At 42.1% G+C, this 16,002-nt stretch overlaps 1 protein-coding gene across 2 annotated transcripts in view; it reads right to left on the bottom strand.

The window, feature by feature from the left end:
* Positions 1 to 92: 92 nt before the first annotated feature.
* The window catches only part of CHN1 (chimerin 1), a 96,024-nt gene continuing 80,114 nt past the window's right edge, over positions 93 to 16,002 (bottom strand). For both annotated transcript variants that reach the window (XM_084524601.1, XM_084524600.1), the window contains exons 9-13: positions 6,782 to 6,955; positions 5,993 to 6,070; positions 4,672 to 4,809; positions 3,578 to 3,683; positions 93 to 1,019 (exon numbers count right to left, since the gene is read on the bottom strand). In XM_084524601.1, the coding sequence (XP_084380727.1) occupies positions 848 to 1,019; positions 3,578 to 3,683; positions 4,672 to 4,809; positions 5,993 to 6,070; positions 6,782 to 6,955 (668 nt within the window). In that variant the 3' untranslated portion in view covers positions 93 to 847. The remainder of the gene's footprint in view (positions 1,020 to 3,577; positions 3,684 to 4,671; positions 4,810 to 5,992; positions 6,071 to 6,781; positions 6,956 to 16,002) is intronic.

The raw sequence follows: 16,002 nt of genomic DNA, 5'->3' as shown, positions 1-16,002 counted from the left end.
GAGGCTGTTCAGTGTGAAAGTTATCAATGTAAAAAGTGAAACAAACAGCATTTTTGAAACGTGTTCATTAAGTACAAATAAATAGCTTGGTGTTAGAGTTCTAAAAGCAAAATTTAATAAATTAATATATGCATGCCAGATAAAAATACAAAATTACAATTGAAATAGCAATCATAATAAAGGAACACTGCTCAGCATTGCAGATTTCACTGCAACCACCATAAACATCATGGAGAATTACTTAAAGTAACATTTAAAGTACATGTTTTGTTTCTGTTAAAAACAAATTACTATATGATGAAAAAACTGAAAGAAAACCAAGAACAAATCAGCCAAAAAAGTGGCAGAGAATGATATGAAGTGTCAATAAACTGCCAGAGGCTCAATTTCACATAAGTCGGCCTTCTTTTTAGTATCAGAAACCAATTACATAGAACATAAAAGCAAATTCACAACAGGTTTACACTGAGAAACATGCTGAATTACAACCACAAACTATCCAGAACAAAGATGCTGCACCAGATCAGTTGTTTTCTTCATGGAATGATTCTCACCAGAGCAGGGAGAACAGGGAGCAAATCATGCAATAGCTGTAGGCTTCTTGTTTTTTATTTTCACATGATAAACACCCAGGATTACTAGTACTGGAAAGTATGTGTTAACCTTTTTCAACATCAGCTGAATGGCACTACAGAAATGACAAAGAGTTCCTTCATTTTTATCCTGAATACATCGAAAGCTCTAGCAAATATGGAATGCAGCGACGAGAGCCATTAAATTACTTTAAAATATTCCTTCATCCATAGAACACTGTTGCTTCCTTTTTATTACAAAACCCCCAAAATATTCAAAATAAAATGTCTTCATTTTTTATAAGCATCTCCACCACAAGTCTCTGATAACGGATGTCATTCAATGCAGCCATCGCATCCAGTTCTGGCGCTCTCATAAGAGTTGGTCCGAAAACTATGCCCAGGTTCTCTGCACTCATGAGATTTTCCTTTTCATGAAGTGTTACTCTGTAAGAAAGGACAGAAAAGTGTTTTTCACTGACTGAAAGATGCCTTCTGTGCCACACAGTACCTGCACAGACTTGACAAAAAAAAATAGGGAGGAGAAGCTGGAAACATCTTTCTGCCTTTCTCCCAGACCTGGATCTGACCTGAGTCAGATGTCTGTCCTCCCACCAGGAACACAGGTTGATGAGCACTTTCAGTGAAACTGGGACAATTTTGCTTTTTCTCTTTAATCTGCAGCACTTGGAGGCTGTTCCCCTGGGAGGCACGCCATGCTCCTGGAGAGCCTCTTGGAGCTGCTACGTGAGCAGCTGAGCTCACCAGAGATGCATGATGTGACTCCATGCCACGTGGTCACACTGCTGCTCCCTCACGCATGCAACTGCAATGCAGGCAAGGTACACGTGAAGTCACTGCCTTTACGCATTACACGCTAAGTGCGCTAAGCTGGCCTGAATGCACCTCATTCCCCTCCAGCACAAATTACGTCCTGTGGCTCGTACTAAAAAGAAATGAAATCATCACTTTGGGGTGGCTTTGAAACCATGAGGATCTCACTAGAAGCTCATTTTCACAGCATCTGCAGCATGCTATTTAGTCTGTGCTCTGACAGGCCTACTCCCACCCTGCCTCTTCTTTTGTGGACCCTAAGATCTGCCAAGCAGCTGAGCCCCAGCCCATGGTGGGCTCCTGCTGCCTGGTCTCCATCTGCAGAAGAGGAGGGATGAGGAGAGGCCGCGTTTTGCTGCTCCACAGGAACCTGACCTCATCAAAGCTGTGGGCTGAGGCCCTGCTTCTGGGCACATGTGGAGGCTGCCTCCAGAAACTAACTCCTGGCCAAGAACCATACCCCCAGGAGAGGCATTCTCTGCCAGGGCTACTGCAGAAACATGTCTGCTCAGCCAGTGCCAGCAGGGTCACTCCTGCCTTGATTCATCCTGGTGAACTGCCTCACTTGAGGAAATAAATTTGTATAATGCAAAATTTAAAATATACACTATTGTTTTATACAAATGAATCTCCATATGGATTCCCAGAAACAACTACATATCCAGGGGCAGTAGTTGAAAGCTTTTTTGTAATTTCTCTTTTTTCACTGCTCTGGCAACTCTTGTTGCATTAACAAATATATATATATATATATATATATATATATAAAAAAAGATTTGTTATACAAATATATATATATATTTATATAAATAAATAAATAAATATATATATATATAAAGATAAGCCTTTCCTCCCTTTTTTGTCTTCTGTTTGAATTTTTATTTTAAAACAAGTGGGATTGATGTTTCTAAACTTCTGTGTCTTCAACTAGTAGTTATCTCAGGTAAAGGAGCTGTGTCTGATTACCTGAATTCAGCAGCATGACAACAACTTTTCCATCCCCACAGCCCGTTTTAACAAACATAGCAATGGGAAGTTTAAAAATGAGTGAATTTCTACCTTATTGTTCACCTATACCACAAATACGACGTGCCAAAGCAACTTGCTAACTGGAGCAGCAATTTTAACTCTTGAACAGGCTAAGGAAAAATTAACTTCACACTTGACAAGCAGTAAGTTTTTTTGTTGTTGTTGTTTTTTTTTTTTATTTCTCTGAGTCTTTCATCCCTCTGTCTGTTCTAAGAGATACATTTAAAATGTCACTGAAATAAATGGACAAATCAGGCAGAAACCCTGTAGATGAATTTTGCCTGAGGTACTCAGCAGAGTCAACATATTCCTACTTGTAGAAGAACTATAAAAGGAAAAAAAAAGAGCTTAAAATCAAGTCTTTTTCTAAAGAAAGAGAGTAATTCTTATATATTGCCAATAAGTTTGAGTTATTTGGAAGCTGAAATTGATACCCTTACATGTCATATTGATTTTTCCCCCCTACTTTCCTGAAATAAATAGGACCTGTGCTGTTGCACTGGTTATTCATCTGTCAATCTGTCTAGCAATTTTTAAACCTAATGACCAGTTTCAATCACATCTGAGGGTGGTGGAGAAACCTCACACTGAACTGATGCTCCTAGTGGCAGTTGGCATGGGTGGATCCATGCTGGCAAACCCCACTGCACCTGGGGCTAGATGGCCAATTAACTCTGTGCACACTATCCACCATCTTTTTTAGGGTGTCAGGGATGATCAGGTTAGATGAAACAGCAGAAAAAGCCACCAATCCATAGGCATTAAACTGTATTATTTCCTTGCCCGGGGAGTAACTTACTACTCCCAGCAATACTACAGGCTGTTTTTTTATTTTACCATAAACATTCACGTTAAACACAGTGCAAATTTGTTAGGCGAATGACATTTGTGTTTCAAAACTGTGGACTTTTTTTAACTTATGTCCTTCAGATACTTTGTGAATGCTTGAAGTGGGGTAAAAAACAGTGTTTGGGTATTTACCACTGTGCAGTCTACCATTTACCACCACAGCCGGACTCCAGGAACAACTCTAAATTTGCTTTGCAGAATTTGGTGGGCCTTGCCCAAACTCTTTTCAAGGTCCTAACATGGACTTTCCTACAAACGAGTTTGGCTTAGTTCTTTCCAGACAGTCCACCTACCTCTTCAAATGTGCCATGAGATACCTTAATGTTTCACAGTGTGCAGGCGGCAGCAGTTTCAGCGCCTCATGGAGAATTTCCAGCTGTTCATCCGGATCGGTGGTTTCTGAAACACAGATGTTCATGGTCACCACATGTACAGCCGGATGTCACGCATGGAAGGACAAGAACGGTGGCCTGCAGAGGAGAGCAGGACCTCACAGCTCTGTTGAATTACTTATTTACAGAACCTATCCAAACCTCTTTGTGGAGGATTTGCCTATCCAAAGGTGCTTCAAGCACGGTCAGGACATGATTGGTTTTAGACAAAGAAAACTGCCTAAAAATTATACTCCAAAGGATTCCCTGCAGCCTACTAAAAAAAAATCCCCAAGCAGCCCCTGCTGACTGAACTAGTTTTGCACAAACAATCTACAGGTGCAGCCCTGGAACAGCAGAAGGTACTGGGAACTTTGCCATCAGTTTCCTTGATGGTGTCCACACTGTTTGAAAAGAGCTTTCTCCAGAGCAGTGGCAAGCCCAGCATCTGGCCCTTCTACCCACAGCCAACCCCAGACCTCTCCAGGTGGGCACGGTGTGCCTGTCAAGTCGCAGAGCTGCTCCAGGCAGCCAGGATGCTTGGCAGAGATGTTCCAGTTGGGCTTACATGCCTGCAGAGGCCACCCCTGACAGTGGCCTTAGGATGGGCACTTATCAGCTTGTAAAAACACTCAAAATGGACATCTCTAGAAACAAGTGGCTTATCTTATTTCTAAACATTTTCATAAATCACCTTTCTAGCAAGACAAAAGCAAAGACTTTAAGTGTCACTATCCAATACTAGGTATTCACACAACACAGGCAAAACAACGCAATACGTAAATGTGAGGAAAAGGAAGCATTCCTGGTGACAAAGGGGAAGAAAAATGTACCTACAATTGTGTGGTACTGTGTGATTGTGTTGTAACGTGCAACACATATTTATTCCTTGATCCTTACTAAATAGAACTTGCAGCAGAAGAGTTGCTGGGACAGAATATGTCAATAGGCAAGTCATGCACAAAAAGAAGAAAAGAATGAGAATGAAGAACAGGAGGAAGATGTGTTATACATACTTGCAGACTCTATAAACTTTGGGTAGGCATCATACGTGATGAGTGGAATTGGCAAATCCCTGAAGTACAGTTTAAGTGCACCAGTGATAATATTGATATCTTCATACATATTCACAGAAATATCAGCTTTCTCCCCATCTGTATGAAGAAGGCATTGACATTAAAGCCTTGGAAATGCAAAGAGAGGTAAAATACCATTCAAAACAAAAATAATAACTTGCTTAAGCAAACATTATTAAATTGGACACAACTATACATTTTGGATTTATAAGCAAAACAGTGCATTACTGGGCTGTGAAGTTCATCATTTCACAGTTAAAACCTCAAGACTTTTACATAGATACATATCCTTTCTTCATTTCAAATGACTACAGAAATTTATTTTTATTTTTTTTTAGGAAAAAAACCTGCTTGCCTCTTCTAGCTCTATCTATGTTGTAGAAACGTGTGGAAGTTTAGCTATTTCTGTACACATTGCATTGCCAAACAACACGTTTGTCAGCACTGCATGACAAATCAAGGAAGGTCTGAGGAAAAAAAAAAAAAAAAAAAAAAAGGCAAAGGAAACCAATTTTGTCCACAGCCTCCCTGTTTTATAAGAAAAACATATGTTCACCATTTAGCTACAGTGTACTACCTACTCCTGACCGCAGTGGACATGGATCCAAACCTTGGCTTCTCCAGCACATCCCCACCCTACTAAGGCTGCAGAGGAGGCAGATGTTGTGTGAATAGGTCCAGTTCTCTGCTGAAGCAGGAGAGAAAGTTTCCAGAATGGATTTTGGCCTTGATTTCTACTGGCATAGGGAAACTGCAGCTGGAAAGCCTTTAATTTTCCTACTGCCTTTTGCCAGAGAGAAGAGTCTGTTCTCACTGACTTCCTTTAGACTGTAATAATTCAAACTTTGCATGACTGTATTTATCTTATTATTTTGGAGCTTTCATCCAGAAAGATGAATTTAAATTGCACAGTCCTCTTAAGGCACTTCACTGCTTGTCCTATCCTTCCCCCACCCCCTTGAGCGTAGTTTTACTTGCAAACTAGGGCAGTAGTTCAGAAAGCTTTACCCTTTCCTGTGTACATCATCACTGAAGCACAGACACTGATGGAAGAAGAAGAGCAGATTTTGGTAATAAAGGCCAAAGAAAAGCTGATGTGCTTTTCTGATGGGGGAGACTCCCCCACTCTTCTGCCAGAACAGCCCCCAGACTCCTTCAGACCGCCTGCGCGGTGGAGCATGAGACAGGCAGGGGCTGTGCAGAAAAACCGTGTCTATTTAACACAGCAGCATGAAGGTACAGCATGCGGGAAAGAACGTACCTCTGTCAAATGCCATTTTGACATCTTCAATAAGATCACTAAATCCTGAGACTCTGTACAGTCCTTCAGAATTAAGACCTGCAATGAATATTTTAACAAGATTAAAATCAGTATTAATTTTAGTTTCCTTCTACCCAGTTCTTTTTTTTTTTTTTCCCAGGTTCTTCATTTAAGGGAGAAAAAGCAGACCAGTTTTAAAAGCCTTATCAGGCTTTCCTTTCAGAATGAAATCTCACCCTGGCCTTTTAACCCTGACCTCTGCATTAGCTGCCTTGTTAAATCAGCACTAAATTACGTTTATGCTAATGATTTCAGAGCTGAAGAAACATATTAAGCCAATTACAACGGATTTAAAAATAACTGAGATTAGCATGTGAGATGTTCAGTCATCATTTCAGAATGAAAACAAATATTCTAACTCTAGAAAAGGATATTCTGTGTGCTAGGGGAACTAGCAAGAGGAAACATCAATACTAACTGGCTTTGCTTTAGCACATTCCCTCGATTTTTTAATAAAAATATTACTGGAAAGATAGGTGCCAAGATATGGCTATAAAGCAGTAATTGTTCATTAAGCAATTTCTAGCAGAATCTATAAAAATTATAAATGGGTACGAACCATGAAATAATACGAAGTATAATATTAACAGTGCGGGGTAATTGGCAGTCATAAAATGTCTTGTGCAAACCTGTTTTGAGCAATCATACACTCAGCAGAAACCCAGATGACCCAGATCAATCTAAACGGATTATCAGTAAAGCAACGAGAGCCCATTAACTACGCCTTACCTCGGGATTCAATTTCCCTAATGCACATGTCTACTACCATCGGTCTCTTTGTGAAGTGTGCTTTTACTAGCGTGGTAAGGTCACAGCTGTACACTTTTTTGACATGCTTCAGGTCTGGCTTGCAGTCATTTGGGACCATCTTGGAACACTGCTTGTGCACATTTAAACCACAATCTGAGAGAAAAATGAAAGGACGATTAGGCTGGTGCTTGGTGAAGATGTATCCCGAGGTCACTGCTGCCGAGTGCGTGTGGATCCTGACCTCATCCTGCACCTACTACTTCTGCAGAGACCTCCTAACGACCAAACGCACGAGGCTGGGACAGACTTAAAGCAACGTATTTTCTACCCAATACATTCCTTCCATGCCTCAAAGATCCAGCATGAACTGATTAACTTTCCCCAGGGTTTACTAAATCAAAGCGTAAGAGCCAGTTGTGTTCCCCGCCAGTATTTGTGTTGCCACCATGACCTAAACTTTCCTTCCATGTCATTGTGGATTTCCAGGTGCGACAGCCCAAGCACAGCATCACTGGTGACAGGGCCCTTTTCCCCACAGGGGGAGCAGAGATGCAGCTGCAGAGTGCCCACACTGCCGGCGGCACTTCACAAGAACTGCTCCTCTGATACAGGCTCACAGGCTGTCCGTGAAGCTGGCAGTCACCAAAACAGTTCTATTTATTTTAAAAGTAGCTTTGGGAATATTTGTGGGTTTTGTTTTTTTAAACATAAACAAACAACTCCACACCTTCATTGCACACATACTGAGAATGAAATTTAGCTTAAGTGAAACTTAATTGAAATCAGATAATCAGGTTATGGAAAAACGTTTGGTCGCTCCAAAACCACACAAAACATATTAATCAGGGTTTGGGGAAAAAAAAAAAGAAGGAAAAAAAAGAAAAAAAAAGCATAGGAAAACAACACCATGCAGTGAAGATGGGTAGAGCAGTGCAGTACTTTTTAAGCTAAGCACATGCTGCCACCAGCAGCAGCGCTGGTGTGCCCAGCCAGCTCCTGCACTACCCACAGCCAAGGGCAGTGCCCCCATTTTCACTGCAGTTTCTCCTGTTTTGTAACAAAGACTCACAGGTTTTTGTGAGAAAACCCCAGCCGGCAAGCATCATGGCATGGCATGGTCAAGGCATTTGCCATGGTCTAACCTGTACTTGGTATTCACTGAGACTTCAGCCCCACACATCTCTGGTGCCATACACAGCCCCCTGCATTTCCACAGCAGCAGAATTAAGGGATGTAGGCGCTGGAAGGATCAATGGAGGATCAATGATTTCCTCGATGGAAATCCTTAACTTCCCACTGCAGTACTGAACAGCTAGCTGCATGCAGAGATTCCCTTTGGATTTTTGCCAATACCTGTCTTTTTCCTTAATGCTCCATAGATTATTTGACTTTGTTCTTTACAAAACAGTAAAGCCCAGAAGTTTAATTTCCATCATGTCAGCTGCAGCCTGCTGCTAACAGCACTGTGTTAACTCAACAGGCCTGTAAAGCCACCAGCACTGTCACTCGGGCTCCTCTGTAAAGCATCCCCTCTCCGCTTGCAGTTCAAGTTTGGCATGTCACCTCAATCACCTCAACCAGCCCTGGGCTCCAGCTCCAGCCTGATTAAAGCTCCCCTCAGCTTTCTGTGCAGGAACGCCCCCTGCCCTGTGAGGGCGATTAATGCCCAAGCTGGGGAGCTGCCAGCTCTGTATTTCACTCCTGTTTGTCAGTTTGTGTGGTGAACACACCTCAGGCAAAGCCATCGAGGTGAAACCTGCTCCTGCAAGCAAGCGACACTACTGGATAAACTCTGAGTGTGCCTGTCAGTGGTGGCAAGCGTACCTCTACCCACGTTTAAATACCACCAGTGCTCCTTGGCTGAACTCTGGAAAATCACGTCCCAAAATTCTTTGGAAACATCTGACTTGAATCCTCCAGAATCTCAGTGCCTCAGCTGTAAAATGGGAAGGAGATGATGTTCTGGCTTTCTCTGGTGCTGCAAAATCCCTTAGAGGTTTGTGGGAACGCAGAGGAGAAATTATTCATCTTTGGAGCACAGTTTCAATACTGTGCCCTCAGCAAGCCCAATGGCTACACTTTTAACATCAAGGAGAAATAAAAATTACTAGGTAGGTGCTAGTAAGCAAGTACCATCCATTCTGCTTTCAGAACAAGGATGAAGTGGTGGAGTAAAAATAGCATGTAGCCAAATAATTAGGGGCAATATCTCAATGCACACACAGAAGGGAAGCAAACTGTTACCCCAGAGAAAACCTTAATTCTTGATTTCCTTTAATTTGAAACCCTAACTTTGCAGTAGTAATAGTATTTATGAATACAAATTAATTATTGTACATTGATTCCTAAAACTGCTGCAAGAAGCACCTACTAAAGCATGGATGAAAAGCTTAAAATACAAAAATATTTATCAGAAATGCTCTAACATGTCTATCAAAACTATTGTCTACAGGACTGGAATGGCTGCGTCTTACAAGGACTCACTAGTAATTTTGTGAGTACAAATTAGCCACTTCACATAGATAGCAATGTAGCTCAGAGTTACATCTCTGGGAATCCAGGGCTAATTAAGACTAAAATATATAAAAATAGAAAAAACATGCTTCCAAGTATCTTATACATGACTTAAAGCAATTACCACATTCACTGAGATCATCCTAATTATATTTATATACAAGAAAGTTTTATTTCATTAAAATAGCTAACTTACAGAGATGTTTCCAATGTGAGAACCTTGCTTCAGAAAATAATTGTGTTATTGCTAATCCTACAGATTCAGATTGGCTTTGGATCTGACCTCATTAATGCCAGAAAAATAATTACAAAAGAAAAAGTCAACTTTCCTCTGCTGTCTGTTGTTCTTCCTTTACACTCGATTGGATTTTATGCACCATCCCACTGCTTAAGGGCTTACAAACACTCCTGAGAAACATTTAAAACCTAGAAATATTTCAGATAGTTAATGCTTACAAAATACATGAGCACTATGTTTGGTATTATTGGGCTGCGTGATACCTTTCTAATGAACAAGGCTCTTCACCTCTTATGTAGGAGATCACCTTACTTTAGCGATTCAATATCAGTATACAGTTCTAAGAGATTTTGGTGAATTTGTAATAGAGAAATCATATTTGCTTCAATAAATAAGCTGAAATTCCCAAAGCTATGTTTTCTATGAGGCGGGTCCCTCTCCTGCGCTAACAACAGTCATGTCTCAGTCACTAGTCCCTGACCGACCTAACAACCAGAGCCACATGCAGATGAAGCATGATCACCTGTCTTGCTAATGCAAAGGTAAAAAGCACGCAGCCATGAGGTCAAGCCTCTGCTCCACAGAGCTGTGTGGAACCTTCTACTCTAATGATACCCAGCTTACTTGTTACTAAAAGACAGGAATTACATTATAAATTGCACACTATTAAATAAAAATGCCCTCTGTTCTCATTGCAGGTGCTTCATGAAAGCTTTGAAACCCACTGTCTGAGAATTGGCTAAGAAGGAACAGGAAAGCCTAGTCCCAAATCTTTGTGCTTCCACATAGTGAAGCCTTAGGACTGTTTGCTTCCTTCACATGTGATCTTCATGATTTGGTTGGGTTCACTGAGTAAGACCAAAAGACTGATTTCAAATCTAAGATTTACTTACTTTCAGTTATATCAAAACAAATCCAGAACACCTAAATTGGCATTAGCAATTTTACCCCTGATCTACTCTAATGTAACGAAGAGCCTTACCCATTTCTTAAAGAAGTTCATCAGAACCTATCCACTGACTGGCTAAAGAGAAGTCTCCCCTAAAGCACCATATCTGCCGATAAATCCTATAATAATACAAGGCAGATTTAAAAGATCTCTCATGACCTTTGGCAGGTCAATAGAAAAACTTCTGCTGACTTCAGTTAATCAGAATTCCACCTTTACAGAGGTGATTTCTCAGGACTAGAACTGTAAGTCATGCATACCATTCCTTTTTATAGTGCTATCAAACTGTGGCCACCTTTCAAATACACCAAGTATGGCTAAAAAAATACAGCCATAAATTCAAAAGCATATAGGAAGTTTGGAAATTTAGCAAAAAAAAAGTCATTTTAGATGACAGCTTTAAAAGTCTGTGATAAGCTACCCTTACTTTAATAGCATATTGACCTAGAAGCTCAGGTGGGCTGTGACATTGCTCCTATGAGAGGTATTAAATTTAAAACCAGCGTGACAATACTTTCTTATGATGCCCAGAAAAAGGTTTTGCAATGTTTTAGAAACAGCTAATACTGATATTCGTCCACTGAGCTGAAAGACAAGTAAGGCACTCATACCAATGCATGAGCAGAACCAAAAGATACATGTATTTTAATACTGCCCCATGAGCACACATTATAAATACTTGCAGAGTCTAAAATACACTTAGCTGTCACTTTTTGTTATCCTGCTGATTTGATTTTAGTCAGTTTTAGATCTCCTCTGGTTTACAATTTACTGGTTAACATGGCTGCTGACCATGCTTCGCTGGAACAATCCCATACATTATATACACATCACTCTAATTGTATTTGTGAATTATCCCAAAGAAAAATCGTGCATTTGGTCACTCCGATGAGCAGCTTTAAGAGCTAAAAGGTAGACGTATGTTATCTGCAAAAAGCATGAAGCATTCTTTAGAGATTTATGGCAAGCGTGGGAGAGGTGGGAAGTGCAGAGCCGCTGACACTGGAGCAGTGCAATGCCCTGGGCAGGACCACCACAGCACCCGACAGACGGGACAATGCCGCTGCCTTCGGTAAGCCACCCGAGATGTGAAGATGATGGGTTCTACTCGAGCACACATTATTGGTGTCGTTACTTTTGCAAGGGTGAAAAGGTTAGAAAGGAGTTTGCTCTCATAAATCAGTCATGAGCTAGTAACTTCTCTTTAATAATTTAATGCTCTTCTCTGGAGCAGAGAACGCAATGTTTCCTATTCTCTCGGACGCAGTGCATGTCAACAGGCACACTAATGCAGCCATCCCAGTGACACCACGAGCTGCGCCGTGTGCTTCCAAGGACGTGGCAGGGCTGTGCTGTGAAGGTCTGCCCTCTCCGGCAGGGCCGTGCCAAGCAGATGACAGGCAGCCACGCTGGGCTGCCACCCTGCCTCAGGCATGCCCTTTGGTAACCCGCAGCTCACATCTGGGAGCAGCCTTAGCCCTGCCACAGTCCTGAGCACTTCATTATGCAATGTTATGGCAAAATTGCTTCTAAGCACATATATAGGCTCCCCTAAACCTGCTAGCAGCCATACCACTATGTCATGCACTATTGGGTACATTGCTCTTTAGGAAAGAATTTCTACAGGGCAGCTAGTTACTTGGCAACAAAATTCCTAACGCTACAGAAAAACCTGGGCTTATGAAATACAAAAAGAAAAGAAGCCTCCTGGAGCAAGCCAATTCCCCCTTATTCCAAATGAAAAGAACATATAGTTCCGTGCCTCCAGAAACTGGTTGAAAAACATAAGTGCAATGTTCTTTCAACAGAAGATATCTGGTGGAGGTGGTTTGATTGTATGGTAGTTTTGAACGATCACAGAGATAAGTTTGGTCAGAAACTTCCCTGGTTCCCTGCCATGACACCTGCCTACCTCCTCAACAGCTCCCTTGATGGGCCGCTGGCTTGCTTGAGGCTTCCAGGTCTGTGTGGGCTTGGAGATAAAGACATTTTTAGGACTTACAGTTTCAGCTTCCCCATGGGAACGGCTCTGAGGCAAGGCTCCACTGCCTGATTAGCATTTCAAAATTTTGGAGCTCATTCCTCACAGGAACACCACCAGATCCCGAGCTGGTGGAACAGCCTGTCAGGCGGTGTGCATCTCCTCCAACAGCATCTCCACCTGCCTGAGGTGGGCAGAGTCTGTTCTCCTAACAGTCCCCTTCCCACAGCCCCTGACCCTGAACCCTGTCTCTGTGGCTTTGCTCTTGTTCTGGTTTGTGGCTCTGTCCACGCTCTACACAGTCAAGGAAACCAGCAGAACCTGGCTATGCACCTCAGAAGAAGTTTGGATGTGTTTTTAATGAACAGGTGTGGGTCTGTTCTAAAAAACATCCTGATTAAATCACTTAAGAACAATAAGCAAAAGGGTATAAAGGAAGGAGGTGAGTATACAAAGCACTGAATAGTTCTGATGGGCTGAGGAGGGGCAGGAAACCTGTAGCCCTTGACAAGCTGACCACCCTGCTGCTCTGTGAGTCTGCTTGGGCCGTGTACCAACACAGCATGAATGCCCTGCTCTAGGCTCTGATAACACACCAGTCTCCATTAACGTTTCTGAATCTTTCATTTTTGTATGATTCCTTAAATGAACTCCCCGGTGTTTTCTACAACTTTTCTTTGGATATTATTCTAGTCTCTTTCCTGAACACATTCTGGGGAATGGGATGAGCACTGTAAGCACAGGGAGCCTTCCATAGGAGGCTTACCTTCTTAAGAATGTAATTAAGAATACTTTATTTTTTTATTTTTTAAGTTTATGCACTGGATTTGGAACTGAGCTTCATTAGCTTCTGCTGAGCTTCAATGTTTACACAAGCTGCTGGCATTATAATTTCAAACACTTCTTCAGTGATTTCTACTTATGGCAAAAGCCCAAAGGAAAGCATGCTGAAGATGGAGCACAACATCAGAAACGGCAGATTCCCTGCATATAGATGAGCTTTCAGCTCAAAGAAACTTTAAGGGCCTGTGGCTAGGATGCAAAAATTGGAAGCATGACCCTCTGAGGCAGGAGGGCTGGTGATGCCTGTGATAAGGATTCACTCTTATACAAGCAAATCTTGCAAGCAAAGAGACATACTCTTCCTTCTCTGCCTGCCATAAAGCCTGGCCAAGCATGTGCTATGGACAGCCCACCTTCCGGAGACTAGTTATATGGGACAATGCCCAACAAGGCACAGAACTCACTCAAGGCTGTATTTTGGCTGAGGGGACACGTTCAGTCATGCTGGCCTGTGACAAAGCCCGAGTCAGGGCAGTTCAAGTTGCTAAGGCATCCTTGCTGGTTGCTATGGTGCGAGTATGGTTCTGAGCATTTGCTTCCGGTTTATTATTTTGCAAAGAACTGGCTTGTTTGTGTAACAAAAGCCAATCTACCAGCCATTACAAATAAGCTCCACTTCTTCCTCCAGCTTCCCCTCCTCTGTTCTGAAATGGATGACATTTATCTCTGCTGACCAGTCTTAGGCTGTCCCACATGCCTATTCTTGCATATTTTTGTGCTTCTGCTGAGAAGAGGATTGAGGGATGGCTGAGTGTAGCCCAAACAGTAATCCATTATGTTTCTTCTCACTTCTGTACAGCTAACAGATTCCTCTTGAGATGTGCAACTGTCTGCTATAACAGCAAATACTTTAAGTATACAATTGCATATGATCAGTGCAGTTTTGCTCATAGGTATTCCCAATAACATGATTACACAGACCACCAAACAGATCTTGTGGATTTCCCCAGGGTGACATTGAACCCCATTTGAACACAAGCGGGCTGCCTCCTGCTAAAAGCTGTAATTTTTTTGAAGTACGTATCTTCTCTGGAAAGCAATGGCCTCGTGTGGCTCCCTGTGCACTATGCCTCACTGTTTCCACATCAAAATGGCTCAGTTCAGCAGCAAAATGATTACTACTTTTTTTTTTTTTTTTTTTTTTTCCCCCAAACATGCAATCTCACAGCCAAAGCCACAGCCCTCAAGGCTGGGCTCTTGCACGCTGCTCTGGGTCTGGTGGCAACCTAGGCCCCACCGTGCTGCGCGCCTCTGCCCTCGTGCCGCCATCTCAGTGCTGCTCTGGCGGTCTGTGTGGCCTGGGTTGGTGGGCCCAGGCATGCACTGCTGCGGGTCAGGCACAGAAAGAAACACGGCAACCCAACCATCTGGGTGACACAAAACGGCACTAAAACAAACTCAAAAATCCAGCCAAACAAAATCCCATCAAATGAAATACAAAAACTTACAATCTAGGCTAAGCCATGCTGATTAATCAGCCCTCCTCTGCTGATCTGCAAAACAACAAAAAAACAGACCAAAATCTCCTCTGCCCAGCTGCTGAGCTTTATGAAACGTATGAGAATAATATTATCTGGGAAGCCCCTAATTTTCTGTCAGGTATCACTGAAGTTGACTGGCAGCTAGAACCTAGCCCTGCAGTGAGGATCACGTCCTTGGGAGAGCTGGTCCCTCAATTCCAGAAAAGCCACGCAGGCCACACACAGCAAACCACATCTGCAGGCTGGGAAGTGCGGCTTTCATAAATCTGCTCTTCAGAGAACCATGCTTAATTAGTATTTTTTTCATGGAGTTTGAAGGCCTCTCCATACCCTTAACCTCTCCACTTAACACGTGTGCTAAATGCTCTGTTGCATTTCCTCCACATAAAGCTCTCCTGTCTCAGAGTGTGCCTTCCCTGGTCACCACTCATCACACTGAGGACAGGATTTGGCCTCTGCTCAAAGGACACGGGTCTTTCAGTGGCTGTAGGTCTGGCTGAGCAGTACCTAGGCCACCTCTCCCACCAGGCGCCTCAACCCCCACAGATGCTTCAGCAAGCGAGCGTGGTCGTATGATGTGGGATTTTAAAATATGAATAAGATCATCGAAGATGCTGGAAGCTACCGACACCAATATGAAACCTTACACAAGATAGAAAGCCCTAATTATAGTTTCTGAAACTATGCAGTCATCTAATACACATATGTTCCTCTATACTGTCAAGGAGGAAAAAAGAAGGCATGCAGTACTTATTACTATTCCCATAGGCAGGAAAGAAAACCAGTCTTTTAGAAATATCTACATAAAACCAGAGAATAAGCTATAGTTATATTCTAAAAAAGCAGCACAAAATCATAAGCACTTCAGATTTAATTATAAAAGTAGTATTATTTGTTCATTCCACATTGCCACATAGCATTGTGAGCCTTCATACTGTTTGGTTTTATTGATCTTCTGGATGAATGTTAGTTATCAAAAATCTGAAAATATTTAGTACTTCTTCTAAACAACAAAACTGGGAACTCTACAGCAGGTGAGAAAGGAAGATGGCACATTTATTAGCTTATGTGTCAACAAAAAATAAGTGCTTTACTCAGAAACCGATTCAAGAAGAAAATCAGGCTTCCTCTTTCTCTTCTAACACTGTCCATATACCCTGTGCAACATCAAATGCAGTAACTACTGAGTCTTAA

The sequence above is a fragment of the Aythya ferina genome, assembly GCF_964211825.1.
Source record: "Aythya ferina genome assembly, chromosome: 6".
NCBI lineage: Eukaryota > Metazoa > Chordata > Aves > Anseriformes > Anatidae > Aythya > Aythya ferina.
This window is presented reverse-complemented; position numbering and strand designations above follow the sequence as displayed.